This window comes from Lepus europaeus, chromosome 19 (assembly GCF_033115175.1).
Source record: "Lepus europaeus isolate LE1 chromosome 19, mLepTim1.pri, whole genome shotgun sequence".
NCBI classification, from domain to species: Eukaryota; Metazoa; Chordata; class Mammalia; order Lagomorpha; family Leporidae; genus Lepus; species Lepus europaeus.
This window is the reverse complement of record NC_084845.1, coordinates 5,169,580-5,195,448: the sequence shown is the minus strand read 5'-3', so window position 1 is coordinate 5,195,448 and position 25,869 is coordinate 5,169,580. Positions and strand designations below refer to the sequence as shown.

The window sequence follows — 25,869 nt, the reverse complement described above, 5'->3', positions numbered from 1 at the left end:
GAGAGGTCTTCCATCCACTGGCCCACTCCTCAAATGGCCACAATGGCCAGAGACAGGCTAATCCAAAGCCAGGAGCTTCTTCCGGGTCTCCCACTTGGGGACCCAAGTACTTGTGCCATCCTCCACTGCTTTCCCAGGCCAGAGCAGAAAACAGGATCGGAAGTGGAGCAGCTGGGTCTGGAACTAGCACCCGTATGGGATGCTGACACTGCAAGCTGAGGCTTAGTCCATTATACCACAGTGCCAGCCCCCATAATTTCTTAACATCCAATGATAGTGTAACATCTAAATATTTCTAGTGTGGTTACAGGATAATAATTAAGTTCATTTAATATAATATTTAGATTTTAGTAATATTTAGATTTTAAACCATTAACTCTCAACGGTTTGTGCACAAGAATAATTTTATGCAGATTGCAATGCAAATATTACACATTACATTTTTTGATCTCAGTTATTATAGATCAGGGTAAACATGATATTTGTCTTGGGGACTGGCATATTTCACTAAGTATATTCCAGTTGCTCCCATTTTGTTGCAAAAGACAGGATTTCATTCTTTTTAAATGTTTTTTCTTTAAAGATTTATTTTGAAAGGTAGAGTTACAGAGAGGCAGAGGCAGAGAGAGGCCTTCCATCCCCTGGTTCACTCCCCAAATGGCCACAATGGCTGGAGCTGAGTAGATCTGAAGCCAGGAACTTCTTTCTAGTCTCTCACACAGATGCAGGGCCCAAGGACTTGGGCCATCTTCTACTGCTTTCTCAGGCCATAGCAGAGAGCTGGATCTGAAGTGGAGCAGCTAGGACTCTAGCTGGTACCCATATGGGATTCTGGCACTGCAGGCAGTGGCTTTATATTCTACGCCACAGCACCGGCCCCATGATTTCATTCATTTTTATGGCTGAGTAATATTTTATAGTGTATATGTACCACATTTTCTTAATCTAGTCATTGTTTGATGGGCATCTGGGTTGATTCCATGTCTTAGCTATTGTGAATCTAACTGCAATAAACATGGGGGTACAGATAATTCTTTCACATCCTGATTTCACTTTGTATAAATTCCCAGGAGTGGGATGGCTGAGTTTTTTAGTTTTCTAAGGAATTTCCATACTGTCTTCCACAGTGGTTGTACTAGCTTGCATTCCCAGCAGCAGTGGGTTAGGATTCCTTTTCCCCATATTCTTGCCAGCATTTATTGTTTGTTGATTTCTGTATGGGAGACATTCTAATAGGCTGAGGTGACACCTCATTGTGGTTTTGATTTGCATTTCCTAGATGGCTGGTGATCCTAAGCATTTTTCTACTTGTCTGTTGGCCATTTGAATTTCCTCTTTTGAAAAATGCCTGGCCGGTGCCGTGGCTTAACAGGCTAATCCTCCGCCTTGCAGCGCTGGCACACCGGGTTCTAGTCCCGGTTTGGGTGCCGGATTCTATCCCGGTTGCCCCTCTTCCAGGCCAGCTCTCTGCTATGGCCTGGGAAGGCAGTGGAGGATGGCCCAAGTCTTTGGCCCTGCACCCGCATGGGAGACCAGGAGAAGCACCTGGCTCCTGGCTTCGGATCAGCGAGATGCGCTGGCCGCAGCAGCCATTGGAGGGTGAACCAGCGGCAAAAAGGAAGACCTTACTCTCTGTCTCTCTCTCACTATCCACTCTGCCTGTCAAAAAAAAAAAAAAAAGAAAAAAAGAAAAATGCCTGTTCAATTCCTCTCCCTGTTTTTTAACTGGATTGTTTGTTGAGTTTCTTGAGTTCTTTAAAGATTCTGGATATTAATTCTTTATCAGTTGCATAGTTTGCAAATATTTTCTTATTTTCTCCCATTCTGTTGGTTGCCTCTTTTTTTTTTTTTTTTAAGATTTATTTATTTATTTTAGAGATAGAGTTACAGAGAGAGGGAGAGACAGAGGAAAAGGTATTTCATTGTTGGTTCACTCCCCAAATGATTGCAACAGCCTGTGCTAGGCCGATCTGAAGCCAGGAGCTAGGAGCTTCTTCAGGGTCTCCCATGTGATTACAGGGGCCCAAGCACTTGGGCCATCTTCTACTGCTTTCCCAGGCCATAGCAGAGAGCTGAATCAGAAGAGGAGCAGTGGCCGTTGCTGTGGCAAAGCGGGTAAAGCTGCTGCATACAGTGTTCACATCCCATATGGGAGCTGGTTCGAGTCCTGGCTGCTCCACTTCCGATCCAGCTCTCTGCTATGGCTTGGGAAGGCAGTGGAAGATGGCCCAAGTCCTTGAGTCCCTGCACCCACATGGGAGACCCAGAGGAGGCTCCAGGCTTTGGATCTATGCAGCTCTGGCTGTTGCAGCCGTCTGGGGAATGAACAGGATGGAAAACCTCTCTTTCCCTGTTTCTCTTTGCCTCTGCCTCTAATTCTGCCTTTAAAATAGATAAGTAAATCTTAAAAGAAAAAAAAAAAAGAGGAGCAGCCAGGACTCAAACTGGTGCCCATATGGGGTGCCAGCACCACAGGTGGAGGTTTAGCTTTTTACGCACATTGCTGGCCCAGTTGGTTGCCTCTTGACTTGGTTAAGCGTTTTGTAGTGTAGAAGCTTCTTAGCTTGATGTAATCCTTTTTGTCTGATTTTGCTTTGATTGTCTGTGCTTTTGGGGTCTTTTCCAAGAAATCTTTGCCTATGCCAATGTCTTGCAGAGTTTCCCCAATATTCTCTGGTAGTAATTTGATGGTATCAGGTTATAGATTTAGATCCTTGATCCATTTTGAATTGTTTTTTTCATAAAGTGTAAGGTAGGGGATCCAGTTTTCCCAGCACCATTTGTTGAAGAGATTCTCCTTTCTCCAAGGATTGATTTTACCTTCTTTGTTGAAGATTAGTTGGTTGTAGATGTCTGGATTGATTTCTGGGGATTCTTTTCTGTTCCAGTGGTCTACGTGTCTATTTCTATGTCAGTTTCAGGCTGTTTTGATTGTAATTGCCCTGTAGTATCTCTTGAAATCTGGTATTGTGATACTGCCGGCTTTGCTTTTGATGTTTAAGATTGCTTAAACTATTCAGGGTCCCTTGTGTTTCCATGTGAATTTTCCCATTGCTTTTTCTAGATCTGAGACGAATGTTGATATTTTGTTTCGAAATCACATTGAATCTGTAAATTGCTTTCAGTAGTATGGACATTTTGATTATATTATTTCTTCCAATCCACAAACATTGAGAATTTTTTCATTTTTTCTGTGTGTATTCTACTTTTTTATGTTTTGTAATTTTCTTCATAGAAATATTTGAAATCCTTTGTTAAATTTATTCCAAGGTATTTAAATATTTTTGTAGCTACTATGAGTGGGACTGATCTTACAAGTTCCTTCTCAGCCATGGCATTGTCTGTGTGTACAAAGGCTCTTGATTTTTGTGCATTAATTTTATATCCTGCAACTTAACCAAACCCTCTTATGAGTTTCAATTGTCTCTTAGTGGAGCCTTTTGGTTCCTCTATATACAGAATCATGTCATCTGCAAATAAGGATAATTTAACTTCCTTCTTTCCAGTCTGTATCCCTTTGATTTCTTTTTTTTTTTGCCTAATGGCTCTGGCTAAAATTTCCAGGATTATACTGAATAGTAGTGGTAAAATTGGGCATCCTTGTCTGTTTCCAGATCTTACTGAAAATTCTTCCAACTTTTCCCCATTTAGTATGATGCTGGCTGTGGCTTTGTCGTTTATTGCCTTGATTGTGATGAGGAATGTTCCTTCTGTACCCAATTTGCTTACAGTTTTCATCATGAAAAGATGCTATATTTTATTGAATGCTTTCTTTGAATATGGATATAGAGAATATTAGTTAATTCAAAAATAAGTCCAAGAATACTGTGATCCTGTTTAAAGAATTCCAAGACAATGGTTGTTTATCTGATTGAAAGGATAGGGTTTGCATCTTTCAAGAAATTTTCATGACTTTTTATAGTATTCACTTTTGATGATGTCAAATAATTGGAATAAATCATGCTTTTTCCTTGTTCACGGTTGAAGATAAAGCAGATCTTGTTTTTATGCTTCCAACTTACCCTCAGTTGTTGGTACTGTATGCTTCTTTATATGATGATCTTATTTGTTTAGCACAACTGACAAGTAGAAATCTCCATTTCTTCAAAATTATCACCACTCTATAATTCCCTGTAAAATTGAAATGACCATTTCCAGTAATACTGTATATTTATTGAAACTCAGTCTAAAAACAGAGTTTATCCTAAGTTCAGACTGAAAATAGAAAGTGGTTATCCGAATTACTTTTCTCACAGAATCATGATGAAGAACTATACATAGTAGTAAAAATGTCCATTTTGTAGTACCATGTGCCAAAAGAGAAAAAAATCAACTGCAAAAAAAAAAAAGGCTACATATATAACTGAGTACACTATCAATATCTTACATTTATATTGTAAGCCACTATTGGAAAGGTCTTCAAAATATTAAGAATGTCCTCTCATATCCTCATAATGTGCATTCAAGTCAGTTTCCACTCCACTTCACTTTCAGGAACTCATACTAACTATTATTATTATAAATGAAATCAAGAATGCTTACATAGGATAATCAGATATATGCAAACTAAATGAAAATAAACATTTTAGGTATTTTTGTATCAGATACTGTATTCTTCAACTCTGTATACTAATATGCTGTCTTATTCTATATACTGCATATATTTGATTTTTACTGTGACAGACTATTTCTGGAACATTTTTGTCCTTTTAAGTATACTTTCCAAAACTTGGATATATGATGATCCTAAAAATGCAGATTATTTAAATTTTGTTCATAAAGATGATACAGTAAATCATACCTCTGTAGTTTCAGTGCTAGATTAGGATATATAATAACTTACAACATAAAATTAGCCCTTACAGTTTAAGATACAGCTTTACTACTGATAGTTATTATGGTACTTAAAATAAGATTCAATCTGAATTATTTAAAGATGTATTAAATGTATTAATATATTGCATTTTTCATAAAATGAAAAGTGAAACCTCTTCATGTGGTAAATGTGTGCCCCTATGGTACTGATGAACTACAGATATCTTGGTGGGAATGTTGCCTTTTGCTACTTATTGACTTTGTATCATATCTTCTTCAAAAAGTAAAATCCTACCTATTTCCAAGAGGCAGGGGAGTGGGAATCCTTGTCTGGTTCTGGATCTTAGTGGAAATACTTCCAACTTTTCCCCATTCAATATGATGCTGCCTGTGGGTTTGTTGTATATTGCCTTGATTGTGTTGATCAGTGTTCCTTCTAAACCTAATTTTCTTAAGGTTTTTTATAATGAAAGGATGTTGTGTTCTATCAAATGCTTTCTCTATATCTATTGAGATAATCATATTTTTTTAATAAAAAATTTATTTATTTGAAAGGCAGAGTTACAGAGAGGCAAAGGCAAAGAGAGAGAGAGGTCTTCTATCCACAGGCTCACTCTCCAGATGGCTGCAATGGCTGGAGTTGTGCCAATTCAAAGCCAGGAGCTAGAGCTGCTTCTGGGTCTCCCACGTGGGTGCAGGATCCCAAGGACTTGGGCTTTCTTCCACTGTTTTCCCAGACCATACCAGAGAGCTGGTACGGAAGTGGAGTATCCAGGACTTGAACTGGTGCCCACATGGGATGCCAGCACTATAGGCAGCAGCTTTACCCTCTATGTCACATTGCTGGCCACAGTCATAAAGATTTATTTATTTATTTGAAAGAGTTACACACAGAGAGAAGGAGAGGCAGAGAGAAGTTTCCATCAACTGGTTCACTCCACAACTGGCTGCAACAGCCAGAGCTACACTGATCCGAAGCCAAGAGCCAGGAACTTCTTCTGGGTCTCCCACGTGGGTGCAGGGGCCCAAGGACTTCAGCCATCTTTTGCTTTCCCAGGCCATAGAAGAGAGCAGGATTCGAAGTAGAGCAGCCAGGTTTTGAACTGGCACCCATATGGGATGCCAGCACTGCAGGTGGCAGCTTTTCCTGTTATGCCACAGCACCGGCCCCAATCATATGGTTTTTGTTTTTCAGTTTATTAATGTGATGTATCACATTTATTGATTTGTGTATGTTGAACCATCCCTGCCTACCAGGGATACATCCCACTTGATCTGGGTGAATGATCTTTCTGATGTGTTGTTGAATTCAATTAGCTAGTATTTTTTTTTTTTTATTTTTTGACAGGCAGAGTGGATAGTGAGAGAGAGAGACAGAGAGAAAGGTCTTCCTTTTGCCATTGGTTCACCCTCCAGTGGCCACCGCGGTTGGCGCGCTGCGGCTGGCGCACCGTGCTGATCCAATGGCAGGAGCCAGGTGCTTATCCTGGTCTCCCATGGTGTGCAGGGCCCAAGGACTTGGGCCATCCTCCACTGCACTCCCTGGCCACAGCAGAGAGCTGGACTGGAAGAGGGGCAACCGTGACAGGATCGGTGCCCCGACCGGGACTAGAACCCAGTGTGCCGGCGCCGCAAGGCGGAGGATTAGCCTACTGAGCCGCGGCGCTGGCCTTAGCTAGTATTTTGTTGAGGATTTTTTTTTTTTTTTTGACAGGCAGAGTGGACAGTGAGAGAGAGAGAGACAGAGAGAAAGGTCTTCCTTTTTGCCGTTGGTTCACCCTCCAATGGCCGCCGTGGCCGGTGTGCTGCGGCCGGTGCAGCACGCTGATCCGATGGCAGGAGCCAGGTGCTTCTCCTGGTCTCCCATGGGGTGCAGGGCCCAAAGACTTGGGCCATCCTCCACTGCACTTCCGGGCGACAGCAGAGAGCTGGCCTGGAAGAGGGGCAACCGGGACAGAATCCAGTGCCCCGACCGGGACTAGAACCCGGTGTGCCGGCGCCACAAGGCAGAGGATTAGCCTGTTGATCCACGGCGCCGGCCTTTTGTTGAGGATTTTTACATCTATGTTCATCAGGGATATTGGTCTATAGTTCTATTTTTCTTTTTTAATTTTTTTTCTTGAATGTATAAAAATTTATTTTTTTCCATAAATACAACTTTAGGAATATAGTGACTCTTCCCACCATACCCATCCTCCCACCAACATTCCCACCCACCTTTCTCCTCCCTCACCTGTTCCCATTATTTTTTACTGATCTATTTTCAATTAACTTCATGCACAGAAGATTAACTCTATACTAAGTAAAGAGTTCCACAAATTGTATGGAAAAAAAAAAAAAAACAACCCAGAAACTGTTCCTCAACAGTCAAGACAAGAGCTGATTAAAATCATTCTATCTTGAAGTGTTAATTTCTTTTTTTTTTTTAAAGATTTATTTTATTTATTTGAAAGAGTTACAGAGAGAGGTAGAGACAGAGAGGTCTTCCATCCGCTGGCTCACTCCCCAGATGGCCACAACAGCTGGAGCTGCGCTGATCCGAAGCCAGGAGCCAGGAGCTTCTTTTGGGTTTCCCACATTGGTGCAGGGGCCCAAGTTCTTGGGCCATCTTCCACTGCTTTCCCAGTCCATAGCAGAGAGCTGGATTGGAAGAGGAGCAGCTGGGACTAGGACTGGCACCCATATGGGATGCTGGTGCTTCAGGCCAGGGCTTTAACCAGCTGTGCCACAGCATCAGCCCCAATTTCATTTCTATAGATTACCTTTTAGGTGCTCTATTAGTTATCACAGTTCAGGAAGAACATATGGTAATTGGTTGCAAATATGGGACTAGCTTATTTTACTAAGAATGATGTTGTCCAGTATCGTCCATTTTGCTGCAAATGACAGGATTTCATTTTTTTTTTAAAGATTTATTTTATGTATTTGAAAGAGTTAGAGAGGTAGAGAGAGAGAGGTTTTCTATCCGCGGGTCCACTCCCCAGGTGGCCGCAACGGCCAGAGCTGTGCTGATCTGAAGCTAGGAACCAGGAGCTTCCTCCGGGTCTCCCACATGGGTGCAGGGGCCCAAAGACTTGGGCCATCTTTCACTGCTATCCTCGGCTACAGCAGAGTGCTGGATCGGAAGAGGAGCAGTCAGGACTAGAACTGGCGCCCATATGGGATGCTGGTGCTTCAGGCCAGGGCTTTAACTTGCTGTGCCACAGTGCTGGCACCAAGGATTTCATTTTTTTTAACTGCTGTGCAGTGTTTCATGTTGTACATATCTCATAATTCCTTTTCTTTTTTCTTTTTTTGACAGAGTGGACAGTGAGAAAGAGAGACAGAGAGAAAGGTCTTCCTTTGCCATTGGTTCACCCTCCAATGGCCACTGTGGCTGGCGCGCTGCGGCCGGCGCACCACGCTGATCCAAAGCCAGGAGCCAGGTGCTTCTCCTGGTCTCCCATGCAGGTGCAGGGCCCAAGCACTTGGGCCATCCTCCACTGCATTCCCAGGCCACAGCAGAGAGCTGGCCTGGAAGAGGGGCAACCGGGATAGAATCTGGCACACGAACTGGGACTAGAACCTGGTGTGTGGGCGCTGCAAGCGGAGGATTAGCCTATTGAGCCGCGACGCCAGCCAATATCTCATAATTTCTTTATCCTGTCTTCAGCTGAATGGCATTTGGGTTGATTCCATGTCTTAGCTGTTGTGAATTGGGCTGCAATAAACATGGGAGTACAGATAACTCTTTCATATGCTGATTTCATTTCTCTTAGATGAAGTCCCAGGAATGGATTGGCTGGGTCATATGGTAGGTCTATATTCAGATTTCTGAGGTATCTCCATACTGTCTTCCACAGTGGCGGTACCAGTTTGCATTCTCACCAACAGTAGATTAGGGTTCCCTTTTCCCCTATATCCTCACAGCATTTTTTTGTTGTTGTTGATTTCCGTATGAAAACATTCTAATGGAGGTGAGGTGAAACGTCATTGTGATCTTGATTTGCATTTCCCTGATGGCTAGTGATCCTGAGCATTTTTTCATGTGTCTTTTGGCCATTTGAATTTGCTCTTTTGAAATATGTCTAAGTCCCTTGCCCATTTCTTAACTGGGTTGTAATTGTTTTGTTGTTGTTTTGATCTCTTCATATATTCTGGTCATTAATCCTTTATCAGTTGTGTAGTTTAAATGTAATTTCTCCCATTCTGTTGGTTGCCTCGTCACTTTGCTGAGTGTTTCTTTTACAGTACAGAAGCTTCTCAATTTGATGTAATCCCGTTTGTCAATTTTGGCTTTGATTGCCAGTACCTCTTGGGTCTTTTCCAAGAACTCTTTGCCTGTGCCAAAATCTTGCAGGGTTTCCCGAATGTTCTCTAATAATTTGATCGTATCGGGTCATAGATTTAGGTCTTTAATCCCATTTTGAGTGTAAGTTGTAAGGTAGGGGCCTTGCTTCATACTTCTGCATGTGGAGATCCAGTTTTCCCAGCACCATTTGTTGAAGAGACTGTCCTTGCTCCAAAGGTTGATGTTAGCTCCTTTGTCAAAATACATTGGTTTTAGATGCATGGATTGATATCTGGTGTTTCTTTACTTTTTTTTTTTTTTAAAGACTTATTTATTTGAAAGTCATAGTTACTCAGAAAGAAGGAGAGGCAGAGGGAGAGAGGGATCTTCCATCCGTTGGTTCACTTACCAGGTGGCCGCAACAGCCAGAGCTTCGTCAATCCGAAGCCAGGAGCCAGAAGTGTCTTCCAGGTCTCCCATGCGGGTGCAGGGACCCAAGCACTTGGGCCATCTACTGCTTTTCCAGGCCATAGCAGAGAGCTAGGTGGGAAGTGAGGCAGTTGGGACTCGAACTGGCACCTATGTGGATGTTGACGTTGTAGGCAGAGGTTTAGCCCACTACACCACAGCGCCGGCTCTGTTGTTGCCTAATTATCTCCATGTTTTAGCAGCTTAAAACAGTCCACACTGTGTCCCAGTTTGTGTGGTCAGGAATCTGGTAAAGCATAGCTCAGTACCCTGCTTTGTGGTCTCTCAAGGGTGCAGTTCAGGCATTGGCTCTACCTGGAGTCTGTCCTCAGTCTCAGATGGAAAGGATCTGCTTCCAAGTGTGTTTACTGGTCACTGACAGAATTCTGGTCCTAGGTATTTGTTGGCCGAAGACAGCCCTCAGTTCCTTGCCAAGTGGGCTTCTCCCGATACAGCAACTTGCTTTGTTAGACAGAAGTCTTACAAAGATTCTGATAAAGAGTCCTTGCCTCTAGGCCCATCTGTGCATTTCCTTCTAAAAGGAAGGAAATATATATATATATATATATATAGAGAGAGAGAGAGAGAGAGAGAGAGAGAGAGAGAAAGAGAGAGAGAAAGAGAAAGAGAGAAAGAGCGAGAGCAAGATCTTCCATCCACTAGTTCACTCCCCAAATGGCCCCAAGATCGGGGCTGGGCCAGGCTGAAGCCAGGAGCTTCATCCAGGTCTCCCACGTGGGAGCAGGGGCCCAAGCACTGGGTACTGCTTTCCCAGGCCATAGCAGAGAGCTGGATTGGAAGTGGAGCAGCTGGGACTTGAAGCGGCACTCATGGGATGCCAGTCTCGAATCACTGTTTTCTTTGGCACATCTTATGTAGCCTAATGTAGAAGTGGTGTCGCAGCACCCTTGCTGTATTTCGGTGGGAGAGATGGGAAAGAGGTGAGTCACTGGAGCAGTGCATTGTGGAGGAGTGAGAGCTGCACGTGGGTGCGATTACCAGGAGGGTGAGGCATGTTGAGCCATCCTAGAATCTGCCAGCCAGAGATCTTTCACATAGCAATTTAGTTATTCATGTGGAGTAAGAAGGATCGACTTTCCTTCTTCACAAACAGAAAGATATCTTGTATGAAAAGTTTAGAATGAGTAAGCCAACTAGGTTTAAGTACTTGTGTCATTTACCAAGTATGTCATTTACCAGTGTTCAATAGCTTCTACAATAAAATGAGGATAGATTATCACTCTTTCTGTTCCCTGCATCTTTCCTGATTTAATTTCCCTCCCAGAAGTACTCTGTATTTTTTTTTTAAAGATTTTATTTGAGAGGTAGAGTTACAGTGAGAGGGAGAGACAGAAAGAAAGGTCTTCCTTCCATTGGTTCACTCCCCAAATGGCCACAACGGCTGGAGGTGCACTGATCTGAAGCCAGGATCCAGGAGCTTCTTCTGGGTCTCCCATGCGGGTGCAGGAGCCCAAGGACTTGGGCCATCTTCCACTGCTCTCCCAGGCCATAGCAGAGAGCTGGATTGGAAGTGGAGCAGCCAGGACTAGAACTAGCGCCCATATGGGATGCGGGCGCTGCAGGCAGAGGATTAACGTGCTGTGCCAGCCCCAGTACTCTGTATTTTAAAGCATGAAAGTCTTAAACATTTGAATTTTTTTTTTTTTTACTTGAAAGGTAGAAAGAGACAAGAAGCTGAGAGAGATCTCCCACTTGCTGGGTCACTCCTCAAATGCACGCAATAGCTGGGGCTGGGCCAGGCCAAAGCTGGGAGCTGGGAACTCAAACCAGGTCTCCTGTGGTGGTGACAGGCACCCGACTACTTGAGCCATCACCTGCCGTCTCCCAGGGTGCATCAGCAGGAAGTTGAAATGAGGAGCAGACCTGGGTGGGACTGAGAGTCAGGGCTCTGTATGGCCCCTTACCCTTTAAAGGGGTCATGAGACAGGAGACTGGCAGTTCATTGACAGGCTTTCACTGGCACTACTGCAGGGCCATGGTTCTTCCTGGTCTGCCTTTTAATCCCAGGTGGCCTTCAGGGATGGGCTGTGTTGCCGAAGGGCTCCTGACCCTAAAGATATTGTTCTCGGATGTTTTGGATAAAACCGCCTGGAGAAGTCATTGTCCGAAAATTCTTTGTAAGCAACCTCTTTTGTCTCTGTACACTTTTGTAGCTCCCTTTGGTCATGGGAAGTGATCCACTGGGGACGGCGTCATGAGTGGTAAAAGAACCTACCAGAGCGGTCACCTGGAGTGAGCAGTTAATTTATTGCAGACACTGCAAGAGAGCAGCAGGCAGGCAGGCAGGCAGGCGTGAGAGGCAGAGTTACAGGTAGAGGGAGAGATGGAGAATTCTACATCCGCTGGTCCACTCCCCAGATGGCCACAGCTGCCAGAGTGGAGCCAATCTGAAGCCAGGAGACAGGAGCTGGGTCTTCCATGCAGGCGCAGGGACCCAAGCACTTGGGCCGTCCTCCCCTGCTTTCCCAGGCCATTAGCAGGGAGCTGGATTGAAAATGGAGCAGCTGGTCTTGAACTGGCGCCCATTTAGGATGTAGGTGCCGCAGGTGGAGTCTTAACCTACTATGCCACTTTGCTAGCCTTGTGATTTGCATTTCTGAGGAGAGCCGGGTTGCCTGCATCGCCCTTAGCTTTGGGACTTTCCCAGTGCCCTGGGGCAACCCTCCACAAACCCCCTTATTGGATCAACAGTCATCTGGCACTTGGGCAAAGGTCTCTGCTAGACAGGGGCACCGTGTTGGCCCTGCCTAAGACTGGGGGGTCTACCAGGGAGTTGAGACGTCCCGGAGTTCTGGCTGCGGAGATGCAGCGGGCAGTGGAACCCTGGGAAAAGCAGGTGACCCATTCTAGAAATGGCTGCCCGCATTATCCAGGGAACTGTAGGTGGCTTCGTCTAGAGGAACTGGATGTTGAAGGGGTTGATATTTTTGTTGGATTACCATTTGGAAATGGAATTTGCTGTATTCTAGAAAGATGCATTGAATTAGTTTTTAAAAAGAAGAGGCCCAAGTGTTAGAGCAAGAAGGAGAGGTATTAGAGGAGGAAGTAGGGGCAAGAGAGAGGATGGAGCCCAACTTCTCCACCTGGGGAGTTGGAAGCCCAGGGCTAGGTCTCTAGCGCTGTGCTCCAGGGAGGATGTTTTATATTCTGCAGCACCTGTCCTGATTTGTTCACATAAAAGACAGCATTCTTCCCTGAAATACGAACAAGCTCTCCTCCCCACCCCTCACTGGCAGTTAACAAGTCTCGGCTTGTTGATTTTGGATGAACGAGCCAGTCAGCGACTCCAGGTGTTCCTGGCACAGGCCCTGAGCTGCTTCCTGGAGGGTGTTGGCAGGTTCCTGTGCGAGTTGTTGCTGTGTGCCCAGTGAGCTACCTGCCGTTGTCAGTCCCCCTGCTCCTAAGAGGGCACTCAGGCCAGTGGACGGGGAGAAGCAGGGGAGGTGCCTGCTTATGTAACTGCCATGGACATTTCCCATGCTAGGGTGATGTCAGGGATGGCGTACCAGGGAGTATTACCTAGTTCAGAAGTGCAGGAAGGCCAAGCATTTTAGCCATAGATCCAGTAAAGGCCCGGTGCATCTGGGAGCTTGTCTTGTAGTGAGGTCATGTGCTGGGCTGGGATTTGAGTTCTTTACATGGTGCGGGGGTTTGGTGTATGCCGTGGGGATGTCAGAGGTTGGTTTGCCTCCCAAGGGGAGATGGCAAGTTTCTACCTTATGAGGGATACATTCACTGGTTGTACATTTATGGTGCCCTCGGTTGGGCCCCAGAGAAGTCAGGAAGCATTGCTAGGGTGAGAGTTGTTCGACTTTGTGAGGAAGTTAACATTAATGGATCCCCACGTTGGGCATCCTTGGCAGAGGAGTTATCAGTGAATCGTATCTTAGCAGGTACAAGTTTCAGATATAACAAAATTCTTGACCTGTTTGTGATGGAGAACCTTAAATTGACCCTGGCAGAAGTGTTTTGGGTATAGTGGCACATGCCTTGAAGCTGGTCTAGCATTGGCCCATTTTTAAGGAACCAACTGGAGAGACCCTTCCTGAGGGGCGGTATTGGAAATGCTGATGGGAAAAGGTTCCCCTTTGCTCCAAGTGAGGTTTGTAAATCGGGGCTCTGTTGGAATGGCAAGATTGCAATTGGGGTGGTTTACAGGGCTCTGTCATTTATTAATGAGATCTGGGGGCTGTGTCCTGGACCCGTACCCAGGGACTCATGCTCCCTTGTGAGTGGAAATGAGGGTGAGTCTGGCCGTTCAGGTGTGCAGTGGCTAAGGCCCACTCCTAGGCTCGGGCAGACTGGACATAACCCCCAGCCTTGAGGGCTGCTGAAGGGTTAAGTCGTCTGGACTGTGTAGAGGTGGGTCCCTGGGGAAGAGTGGCTGGCGTTGCCAGCAGGCCTTGATGGGGCCCAGTCCAATGGTCTCTTATCCTGGGGAGAACGTTAAGGTATACCCAGTCCCCAGGCACAAGTCGGGTATGTGTGGCATGAGAAGGTGGGACCAGGCCTGGGGCTGTGTTGGTTTTGGTAGTGATATATGACCTTTATAGTTTGCCCTAGGGATTGGACACACTGTGCTGGGCAGTGGTTTTCAGGGTCTGACAGGAGGTCTGGCTGCGGGAAGTGTCTCCGAGAATCTCAAACAGGCTGAGGCATGTTTCAGATCTTGGGGTAATTCAGGACCTGGGGAGAGTCGGCCATGGCCGATTTCCCTCTTGTGCTAATTTTGGGAGGGAGGGATCTGTACTGAGGAGCAGGGAGGCTGGGACACATGGAGGTGGTTTTGGATTTGGAGAGCTCTGCTGATCGCTTGAGCTGTCTGGAAGATGAAGGCAGGGCCATTGAGTCTGGAGAGCGTGAGGGAACTCAAGGTTAGGGGTGCTATGGTCAAGAAGGGTCACCACGACCTCAGACCTTTTGGATCTTGTAGGGGATGCTCTACCTGTCCAGTAAAAGTGTCCACACGTAGCAGAAAATAGTCATGCCTGTTGCAGGGAGGATGTGTGAGCTCAGCCAGTCTTCGTGGGGCACGCCTGAGTGGCAGCTGGAAGAGTTGGTGGGACCCCACTTTACAGGCAAGGGCATACCTCAAAGTCCCAGAAGGATTTTAGCCTTGGTGGAGGCTAATTTTTGTATTGCTCCTGAAAGCAGAAGCCTGTCACTTGGGTCCTCTAGCCCAGCCCTCTCAGATTGCAGTGGAAGCTCCCGCTGAGGCCTCTGGGGCTCCTTCCTGGGTGTATTGACGGGAGGAAGGGATCAAGTTTGGGACCAGAGTGGCTCCAATGAGTAGTCAGGTGGCTGCCTCAGCTTGTTTGGCAGCCTTGTTTCCAGTGGAGATCTCACTGTTCTCTCTAGTGGACTGTGCAGAGAACCTCCAGGAGGGCCAGCATTTTGGGGTACATGTTTGAGGGGAGCATTAGGGTGTCCAGGAAACCCCATTCTCGCCAGATGGTGGCATAAGTTGCATCTGATAGATGCTAAGTCTTTTTAAAGAGATGTATGTGAAAGAGGAAGAGAGGTCTTCCATCCGCTGGTTTACTCCCCAGTTGGCTGCCAGCAGCCAGTGCTATGCCCATCTGAAGCCAGACTCCAGGAGCTTCTTCCAGGTCTCCCACGTGGGTGCAGAGGCCCAAGGACTTGGGCCATCTTCTACTGCTCTCCCAGGCCATAGCAGAGCTGGATCGGAAGTGGAGCTGCCGGGACTCGAACCAGCACTGCAGGCGGCAGCTTTACCCCACAACGCCACAGTGCTGGCCCCTAGCTGCTAAGTATTCTTGCCAGGGTCTCCCGAGTTCAGCCTCTTGTGCCACAGTGGTCCCCACTGGCAGGGGCCCGCTTACTTCGTAAGGCTGACAGAGGCACACCCTGGCTGCTGTGAACCAGGCAGCCTAGGTAAGTCTAAGGTTTCTTGGCAAGAGTGTTCAAGCAGGTCTGGCAGCAAGGTGGCAGGGTTTAGCATGGCTTGATGTTTAGCTCAGGGGTCATAAAGAAAAATAGTATTTAATTCTACTTGAGACCTTGGAGTTGAAGGTGTCAGTTACCTGGTGGGCATAGAAGAGCCCTTCCTCCACTCGGTCAGCTTTGCTGCCGCCTCAACTAGAAGGGCCTTGGATGCCAGTGCTTAGAAGCAGGGAGGCCAGGCCGGCGCCGCGGCTCACTAGGCTAATCCTCCACCTTGCGGCGCCGGCACACCGGGTTCTAATCCCGGTCGGGGCACCGATCCTGTCCCGGTTGCCCCTCTTCCAGGCCAGCTCTCTGCCGTGGCCAGGGAGTGCAGTGGAGGATGGCCCAAGTACTTGGGCCCTGCACCCCATGGGAGACCAGGATTAGCACCTGGCTCCTGCCATCGGATCAGCGCGGTGCGCCGGCCGCAGTGCGCCTACCGCGGCGGCCATTGGAGGGTGAACCAACGGCAAAAGGAAGACCTTTCTGTCTGTCTCTCTCTCACTGTCCACTCTGCCTGTCAAAAAAAAAAAAAAAAAAAGCAGGGAGGCCAGCCTCATGCAGCTGGGCACCGGGAGGGTCCTACAGCCTGAGGGTGATGCCCTTTCCTGGACAGATCAGCATGTGCTCACATCTGGCACGGCTGAAGCAGGAACTGTGGTCCGAGTTTGAAGACGGAGCTTTCCATTTCTGGGCTGGGAGCTAGATTGGAAATGGAGCAGCTGGGACTCGAACCAAGTGAGCATATGTTATGCCGGCATTGCAGATGGTGGCTTAACCCGCACTGGCCCCAAGAAACCAATTCTTATAATACCATAATTGTATGTAGCTAGAGAAACCTCAAATTCAAATACTAACAGTAAATATTTTTGGAACAGTGCACTACCATAGGGGAGGTGGAGAGTGGATAGATCTGTCCAGGTCAGTTGCTCTGACAGGACCTGGGTGTTTATGGGGTACAGAAGCAGCATCCTTGAGATTAACGCAGTCTACCAGGAAGCTCTGGAGGGCATCTGTCCTAGGAGGGTGTAGGGACATCAGGATCTACAGGGGTTTCTGCCTCAGTTGACTGCCAAAATGGGCGAGCTGCAGGGATGCAGCAAGCCGGTAGCCTGTTTTAGGAGGTATTGGGGTTTCCTGGGAAGTAAAGTAGGATCCTGTAAGTGAACTCTTACAGGATCCACAGACAACAGTTGTCCTGGAATGGGGATACCCGTACTTCCAGAGGGGCCAGAAGAGCCAGTCAAGGGCAGCCGAGTTCAGACAGCTGAAGGTTAGTGTGAAGTTTCGTCATCTTGGCCCTGCTGAGTAAGGGGGGGGGGGGATTTTGACGGGATGAGAAAGGAGTGGAAATAAAGGAAATGTCTCCCAGGCTGCATACTACAGGGAGGTGAAGTGGCTGGGGTGGGGGCAGCCACCTGTGCTGGTAAAGGGAGGGCAGACCCTGTGCCCACCGTGTCCACTATCAATCGTTAGCTGCCACAGATGGGGTGATGGGGCAGGGGAGCCAGCGCAGTGTCCGGTGAGCCAGTCACCCTCGGTTTCAGGGGCTCCTCGAAGCCCAGGGATGGAGGCGGCACTGTCGTTCTCCTGGGTCACTGGGTGCAGAATGGCCCCTCACACCGAGGATGAGGGCAGCTTCTTCCACTGTCCCTGTTGGTTACAGATCGGGCAGGGCCCAGGAGGGTAGGTTTGGCAGTACCAGCTCCTGGGTTCTGCAAGTCTGAGGTGCCATGGCTCTCGTGGGTCCCACAGCCTTGGGCCCTGGTTGAGAAGGGAACTGGTGATGGTGGCTGCCATTGGTGCTGCTTTCTTCTGTTTTCAGGGTCTCCTCCTGGTTGTTAAAGGCCTTGAATGCTGGGGTCTTTGGTCTAACTTTAAGTTTCTGTAGATGGTCAAAATGGACAGGCAGGATGGCAAGGTCTTCCTTTTGGGATCTAAGTATTATTTTTGCACTGCCTCAATAGGGCGAGGTTTTCATTAGCTTCCTGGGTAACAGTTTGCTGTAACTGACAGGTTTTGGGATGGCCTCCATTAAGCATGCAATCGTGTAGTCTCAGCATTTCCTGCTGGGACCCCTGTCCTGATACCTTCGTGGGGGTTCTGAGGGTTGTGGGCGTCATTAGGCCAGAAGCCAGACGCCAGACGTTAGTGAGAAGGGTGCGGGCTGAAAGATCCCAGTTTGCTGTCTGACGTGGGGTCGGGAACATGAACTCTGATGGTCCCCACTTCCCCAAGAGGCAAGGCATCACGTTGAGGACCAGGAGGCTCCTCACGAGGAGGGGCCGTCCGATACGTTGGGGGGAACAAGGCCCGGAGGCAGCTTTGTGGAGGGGGGGTTTTGGAGGGCAGTGAAGGCTTAGCGAGAAGGGACCTTGGCCAGAGCTCACCTGAAGGACAGAACTGTGGGTAAGAAGGGCTGGGAGACAGACAACATTACCGAGGAAAACGATGCTTTCTCAGAGTCTGGGGGTCAAACTGATACCAGCGCTTTAGGGTGCATCCAGGGGTCGGATGAGGGGTGAAAAGGAGAGGTCTGCTTCAGTGGGGCGTCCTGCCCACCAAAGGAAAACTAATGGTACTCGTTTGGCTTAGAAGGTTTGACAGTTCCTCCTCAGAAAGGAATGTCTAACTCTGGGGAGCTGATCTAGATCTGGGGGCGGGGGGGTTGTACTTATGTTTGAAGTGTCAGGTCTTTCAGCCCAGGATGGCTGGGGTGGTGGGGGGCAGGGCAGAAGGCTTTTGACCTTTGTGCAGAACAAAGGGAGGCTGGAGAGATGGAATGAAGTGTAGTCTTCACCCCCAGTGGCGGTGGGTACTGGGCATCTATAAAAAGGGCCTTTGATTCCACGAGAGGAGCCCGGGTTACCCTGTTACCCTGATATGGGCGAGCTTTTCCCTGGAGAGAGAGAGAAGGATGGGCGAAATTGATCAGGGGGCCAGGGGCACGTATAGACTTGCCTGGACAAGCTGCCACTGCCTACCTTGCCATCCATTGGAGGTTGGCTTCCTGTGATGAAAAAAATTCACCCGAGTGGTCAGTGTGGGCACAGTTAGATTTATTGAACATGCTTCAAGGGAGCAGTGGGCACAACGCCAGAGGCGGTCATGAGCCACATACGTGTATCTGCCGTGTCTATTCAGTTAGGGTGCGCTGCCCATGGTCCAACAGGTTTTCTCAGGGAGAGCCTACAGTGCCTTTGGCTTTGGGGTTTTCCCAGTAACCTGGGGGCAGTCCTCTACCCTTTTTACATTCGGTGCAATTTAGTTTCAATGTAACGTGTCAAAGACTTACTGGCGGGGCTGCTGGCATCCCACACGAGCACTGGTTCGAGTCCTGGCTGTTTCACTTCCGATCCAGCTCAGTGCTATTGCCTGGGACAGCAGTAGAGGATGGCCCAAGTCCTTGGGTCACAGCACCCACATGGGAGACCCGGGGGAAGCTGCTGTTTGGGGAGTGAACTAGTGGATGGATGACCTCTCTCTCCTCCTCTAACTCTGCCTATCAAGTTAAAAAATGTATATACATTTAAGACTTACTGGCAAGGGGTTAACCCTAGACCAGAAATGCTGGTTAAAATGGCCAGGTTCAACTTCTAGCCCCCAGCTGCAGACTCCAGCTTCCTGCCAGTGCGCACCCTGGGAAGCAGTCGGTGCTGCAGTACGTGGTTGGATCCCTGCCGCTCAAGAGACCGGACCTGGTTCAGCTGGACCCAACCCTGGCCTCTATAGGTATCTGGGGAGTGAACCAGCAGATACGAGCTTTGTCTCTTTCTGCCTGTTGAAGGTTTTAAAAATTTAAAAGTCATGGTTATGTGTGGGAGACCCAGAAGAAACTGCTGGCTCCTGGCTTCAGATCGGCGCAGCTCCGGCCATTGCAGCCATCTGGGGAGTGACCCAGCGGATGGAGGACCTCTCTCTACCTCTCCTTCTTTGTGTATCTGGTTATCTGTTAACCTCTCCCGTCTGCTAGGTTTTGGATACCTTTCTCAGTTACATGTTCACACTGTGTTTAGCATACTGTGATATCATGATATAAGAAATTAGTTTGGTTTTTATCCCTGGTTCCTGAAGCAGCTTTGGAGGAGGAAGGGGAATGGGTGTGTCTTGTTATTTATAACCTGGTTTTATTTAAATGAGCTGACTTTTGAGGAGAGGTTGCTCTCCCCGAACCTTGTCCTGTCCATCTATTAGGCTACTAGGCTATTTCTAGTAAGAGTTATGTGTTTGACTGAACTGGTAATAGTAACTAAACCACCTTAAAAAAAATTTACTTAAGAGGTCTTCCATCCACTGGTTCACTCCCCCAAATGGCCACAATGGCCAGAGCTGCGCCAATCTAAAGTCAGGAGCTTCTTCCAGGTCTCGCATGCGGACGCAGGGTCCCAAGGACTTGGGCCATCCTCCACTGCTTTCCCAGGCCATAGAGAGCTGGATTGGAAGTGGAGCAGCCAGGTCTCGAACCAGTGCCCATATGGGATGCCGGCACTGCAGGCAGTGGCCTTACCCCCCATGTCACAGCGCCGGCCCCCTAAACCACTTCTGAGTTCTGTGAATTCTTCTAGTAGCTTTTCAGACTTGAGGGGGCTGTAGCAATGTATAGCTGGTCAGTCAGAAGTATGGAAGGCCCATATTATATATATATATATATCTATATATACACACACAAATATGTGGATGTGGTCAAAGACAACTTCTACACATTGGATAAATGATTCAATGTGTAATTATAGTTACAGTATGTTTTATTGGGATTTTATTAAACTAGGTGTACAACCTATGGAGTGGGAATGAGCAGAAAAATTTAGCGTTTTCTCTGTATCAAAAGGAAAACACTTTACTAAGTAGAATTATTGTTACAGGAAGTACTCACGTTTGACGACGTGGCTGTGAGGTTCACCTGGAAGGAGTGGCGGCTCCTGAGGCCTGCCCAGAAGGCCCTGTACCGGGACGTGATGCTGGAGAACTACCGCAGCCTGGTGTCCGTGGGTGAGGACAGCTGCCCCGTGCCGCCCAGAGGGTGCCCAGGCTCCGTATCTGAAAGCTCACAGGGCCTCCGCTAGACTCCTCCCTCCCCGGCACACGGGGGGGGGGGGGGGTACGACATTCTCCCCTCTCCCAAGAAGCCGTTCCTTTAGAAACGTGAACACTGTCCGCAGAGGTAATGCGGAGCCCAGTTCAGTATGTCTGTCTTCTGTCGTTTTCTGTGACCAGGATGGCAAGCCAGTAAACCAGATCTGCTCTCCCAGTTGGAACGAGGAGAACCATGGACCATAGAAAGTGAAAACCACTGTGGAACCCCGTCAGGTGAGTGAGCCCCGGCCAGGAGCAGGCCTCAGAAGTCACACTCTGGCCATTCTCGAGGGGGGTAAGGAGCTCCTGCAGCCATCTGCCTGCCAGGGGGAGGGGCCATTGATCCTTTCTGGGATCCGAGTCCTCTATCTCCATCTGGGTTTTCTGTTTGCATAATTTTCGTCTTCCTAGGATTCCCGAATCTCCCCCTACATCATACCCTTCCTGCTCTCTTGCTATGGAATTCCACCTTCCAGGCCTTTCTGCAGAATACTCTCTGCTGCACCTTCCTGGCCCCATGGGTTCTGCTAGGCCCTTCCGCACTCCCTCCATCCTGGATGCTGCATCCCCGAGGCGACCTGCTCTTCCACAGTGCCTCGACCCTTACCTTCTCATTACCCGCACTCGGGAGTTGTCCAGAAGTTCTCTTCCACATTCGCATTTGTTTCCACTCGGACACTTCCTTGAAGTGCCTTCTGTTTGTTGGAGGGACTCCCAGACTGACCTCTTTCTAGGATGTCATCCAAGTGTCCCATCCGTGTGGTCGCTACCTTCACTCATTCTTTAAGAGTCCTCAGCATACACTGGCCTGTGAGGAAAACTAACAGCAGTGAGCAAAGACAAATAGACTAAGAGCGTTCATTATAGGCGAGGAGATGAAATATGACCTCACCCAGGGGCTGGGGTCGTGGAACAGTGGGTTAAGCAGCCACTTGGGACGTTGGTATCCCAGTTCTGGCTACTCCATTTGTGATCCAGCTTCCTGCTAGAGACACAGGTGGAGTTCCTGCCCAGACTTGGCTGTGGTGGAGATGGACGATCTGTCACTCTGCCTGACAAATGCAGTCACCATTCCTCATGGAACAGTGTTGCCACCCTGAGGCTGCTCTCAGAATAGGGAACAGCTCTGATGATGGGACCCCTCTGAGCCCCGAGATGAAGTCAGGAGGCTGCTGGGTTAGGAGTATTCCAAAGTAGAGAGCAGCAGCTTTGAAAGCCAGGTCTTCTAAAACCAACAATTTCCTCCACTTCTCTCCATCTCCATCCTCCCTTCAGACCACAATGTTTGAAAGTTGAAAGCTCCATGGACCCGAGGATTACACTTGTGGGTCCTCAGCACGAGTACTGCGCGCGGTGCACAGTAGTCACTTGTGGAATGACTCAATCCTTCGCTCTGGAAGAGGTGGCCGTCTCTGGTCTGTCATTCACAGGAAATTGTATTTTAGCCTCTCCATGTTCTAAAATAAGGCCTTTTAAAAAACAGCCAAGTCTGCAGTTATTACTTATCTAACCTCATCACTGCTCTGAGCTTTTGTATTTTTTCCAACGTGAGTACCCTTATTCCAAATCAGTATAATGGAAACTTTTTTTGTAGGAATCAGGAAAGCTGACGATCTGCTGGAACATTTACAGAATGGAAGCGGGAACAGAATGGAACAAGAGCGCAAACAGAATGCAGTTAAAGATGTTCACTGGAGGAAAACTCCCGATACATTCGACTTACATGGAAACAGACTGAAATCAGATTCAGGATGTGCCGGCCAGAGCAGAGGCAATGCGACAAAGGACCCTGCCGAGGTTCCTGGAAGTGGGGAGGCCTTCGTGCCTGCTGGTCAGAGGCAGTTCCACACAGAACCTGCAGGCCCAGAAAGCGTCAGCACGAAGTCCCAGCTCGTCAGTTCCCGGCGTGGGTCGGCACACACAGAGAAGCCGCACATCTGCAGCGACTGCGGCAGAGCCTTCACCAAGAAGTCTGGGCTCGCGGGGCATCAGGTCACTCACACGGGAGAGAGGCCGCACGGGTGTGGGCTCTGCGGGAAAGCCTTCTCCAGGAAGTACATGCTCACGGAGCATCTGAGAACTCACACGGGAGAAAGACCGTACGAATGCACTGAGTGTGGCAAAGCCTTTCTCAAGAAGTCCCGGCTCAGCCTACACCAGAAGACGCACACAGGGGAGAAGACCTACGTGTGCAGCGAGTGTGGCAAAGGCTTCACCCAGAAGGGAAACCTCACCGTCCATCAGCGAATCCACACGGGCGAGAAGCCGCACACGTGTAACGACTGCGGCAAAGGCTTCATCCAGAAGACCTGCCTGATCGCCCATCAGAGGTTCCACACGGGAAAGGCGCCTTTTGTGTGCAGCGAGTGTGGCAAATCCTGCTCTCAGAAGTCAAGCCTCACTAGACACCAGAGAATTCACACCAGAGAGAAGCCCTTCGAATGTGCTCAGTGTGGGAAAGCCTTCATCTCCAAACAGAAACTCCTTGTCCATCAGAAAACTCACTCGGGACAGAGACTCTGTGGCTACGAGTGTGGGAGAGCCTTCGCGTACATGTCTTTGCTTGTTAAGCATAAGAGAGCGCACACAGGGGATACCCAGGGACATTCAGGGAAGGGGGAAAATCCTCCTGCAGAGAGGCCCAGCCCACAGCCTACTCGAGATGTTGTGCAGGGAAAAAGCCCCGGTCACCCAGTGATGCCACAGGTGCTTTCTGTAGCCCCTCAGACATCAATAAATGTCAGTGGCCTTCCAGCAAATAGGAATGGAGTTCTTGTGGGGCAGCCTGGGGGCAGGTGTGCACCCTCGGGAGGTAGCAGTGGCTTTGCACAGGGAGGAAACCTGGTGAATACAGTGAGTGTGGTGGTGCCTTCAGTGATCAATTTCATCTTATTTTATGTTACAGCAAACCCATAGGAAGAGGCTCAGGGGCATTCTAATCAGCCAAGAGCAAAAACGTGTTGTTCATTGTACGGCTGTAAAGTATACACTGAGAGGAACTGTATAATGCAGAGGCTGGGGGAGTCTGATGTGGGCGCCTGTTTAAATATACGCTTCATTGCGGGCATACTGACGTTGATTGCCAATCCTATACATTGTTGTCAGTCCTATACATTGCCGTCACATTTGTGTCAATTAAATTGCATGAAGGAGGCCTGAGCTTATTTACAGGGAGGAAATAAGTACTGTGCATTTTTTAAGTAGCCAAGATGGAAATCTGGAATATTACTACGAATGAAAAGCCAAGGAACAAGTAGTTGGTGGAGAAGATTAGTACTCGTGGATGTGGGGCATGTCTGTCACCTCAACTTCCCCACCCCAATGTAGAGGACTAGCTGAACTTCAGGGCGTCTCCCGTAAACTTAAACTTTATATTATATAGAAGGACCTATGAAACAGTAGCCTTACATTCATCCCACTCACTTAATGAATAGGTGACAATTGTTTGCTTTGTACCTGGTCCTGTTCTGGGGGCTGAGGGGCCAGTGCTGGAGAGAGCAGAAGCAATCTTGTCTTGGGTAGACAGCACTGACTGAACTGGATCATCAGGTGGTGTATTTCCACTAGCTAATCTAAGAGGATCTAAGTATCCACAGTGGGTGAAATGGAGATGAGTAACGAGTTCAGAGGGATACAGTGTGTTGTTCAAGGCCCATATTATGAAGGATGGAGAAAGGACTGGTCTTGGTACTTAGGCCCCTTAGAACATTAGCAGGTTTTAATACCCATGATGCTTTATCTCTAAGAGATCAAAGATTCCCTGATAATTTTTATTAGAACTGTAAAAGCATTTGAAGTAGTGGTTATACTGATTAAAATACCAGCATCGTACATCAGAGTACCCGAGTTCAATTCCTGGTTCTGGCTCTAGACTCACATCTTCTGCCGATACAGACCTTGGAAGGTGATGGCTCAAGTGATTGTGTTCCTGCCACTCAAGTGAGAGGTCTGGTTATGGTGCCGGCTCCCAGCGTTGGCCCCAGCCATCGTGAACATTTGAGGAATGAGTGAGCAGATGGGCAGTGTCAATCTTAAAGAATTGAGGGGAGAAAGAATTTTAAGTGTGCTCACACGCCACGTTTCAGATGTTCAGTAGCCCCGTGTGAGCAGCTGTTGGCCTTGTGTCTCCCATGCCTAGGTCACTCATTCTACCCTGAATGGACCCGATACTATTTTATTTTTTCCCTTAAAGATTTATTTGAAAGACATCCACTAATTCTCCAGTGGCCTCAACAGCCAGGTCTGGGTGATACCAAAGCCAGTAGCCTGGAGCTCCATCTGGTCTCCCACAAGGCTGGTAGTGGCCCAAACACTGCCTTCCCAAGTGCATTAGCAGGAAACTGGATCGGAAGCGGAGCGCCCAGGACTTGAGTTGGTTCTCTAGGATGGGATGATGGACTCACAAGAGGAGACCTAACCTGCTGTGCCATAATAGTTTTATGTTAAGCTTTGTTTTTTTTTTTAAAAAAACAAAGCTGTTCAATTCTGTCAACATGAGTTTCAGCTTGGTGATGTAAAACATCACCGTGTTTTACAGTGCACTCGATGTGTATTCTGGCCGAGGCCTGGTAGAGGAGGGTGGTCCGAGACAGCGGTCATCTGTGACTTGTTTACCAGAAGACTGTTCTGCCGGGATTGGGGGAGCATCGTGCTGCAGGTTAAATGCTGGCGCCCCACACCAGAGTGCTGTCCGCTTTCCTCACAATCCAGCTTCCTTTTACTATGCCCGGGAAGGCTGTGGATGCTGGCCCAAGTGGGAAACCCAGAGGGCGGTCCACAGCCTGACCTGGACCTGGCTCTTGAGGCCACTTGGAGAGCGACTCAGTGGTTGAAAGCGCTCCATCTCCTTCCTGTCACTCTGCCTTTCACATAAGTCTTTAGAAATTTTGCCAAGATGTAAGTTCTCAAAAGCAATCTAAAAGTTTAGAGAAATTTCCAGCTAGTGTGTTTTGTAAATATTTTCAAGCCACCTATTTTACAAAGGATATGTAGCTGTATTATATGAAGAACTCTCAAAACTCAACAGTAAGAAAAACTAAAGAGGAAAATAGTTGAATAGGTATTTCAAACAAGATAGGACCAGTTGTTTAAGAAGTAGAGAGGGCTCCCATTTATCGGTTCATTCCTCATGAGCCCCAGCTGCTGACTGGTGTGGGGAAATCAGTGTTGGTTTCCCTCACGGGTGGCAGGAGTAAAATCCCTTGAGCCATCAGCCACTGCCACCTAAGGTCCACATTAGCAGGAAGTTGGAATGGGGAGCCAGCGCCATGAATCAG

The 25,869-nt window shown here is 48.0% G+C and overlaps 1 protein-coding gene across 1 annotated transcript in view; it reads left to right on the top strand.

The window, feature by feature from the left end:
• LOC133748880 (zinc finger protein 432-like) overlaps positions 1–25,048 on the top strand; it is a 53,350-nt gene extending 28,302 nt beyond the window's left edge. The window contains 1 exon segment of the mRNA XM_062177955.1: positions 22,664–25,048. Coding sequence (XP_062033939.1) covers positions 22,664–23,509 — 846 coding nt within the window. The 3' untranslated portion in view covers positions 23,510–25,048.
• Positions 25,049–25,869: the final 821 nt, after the last annotated feature.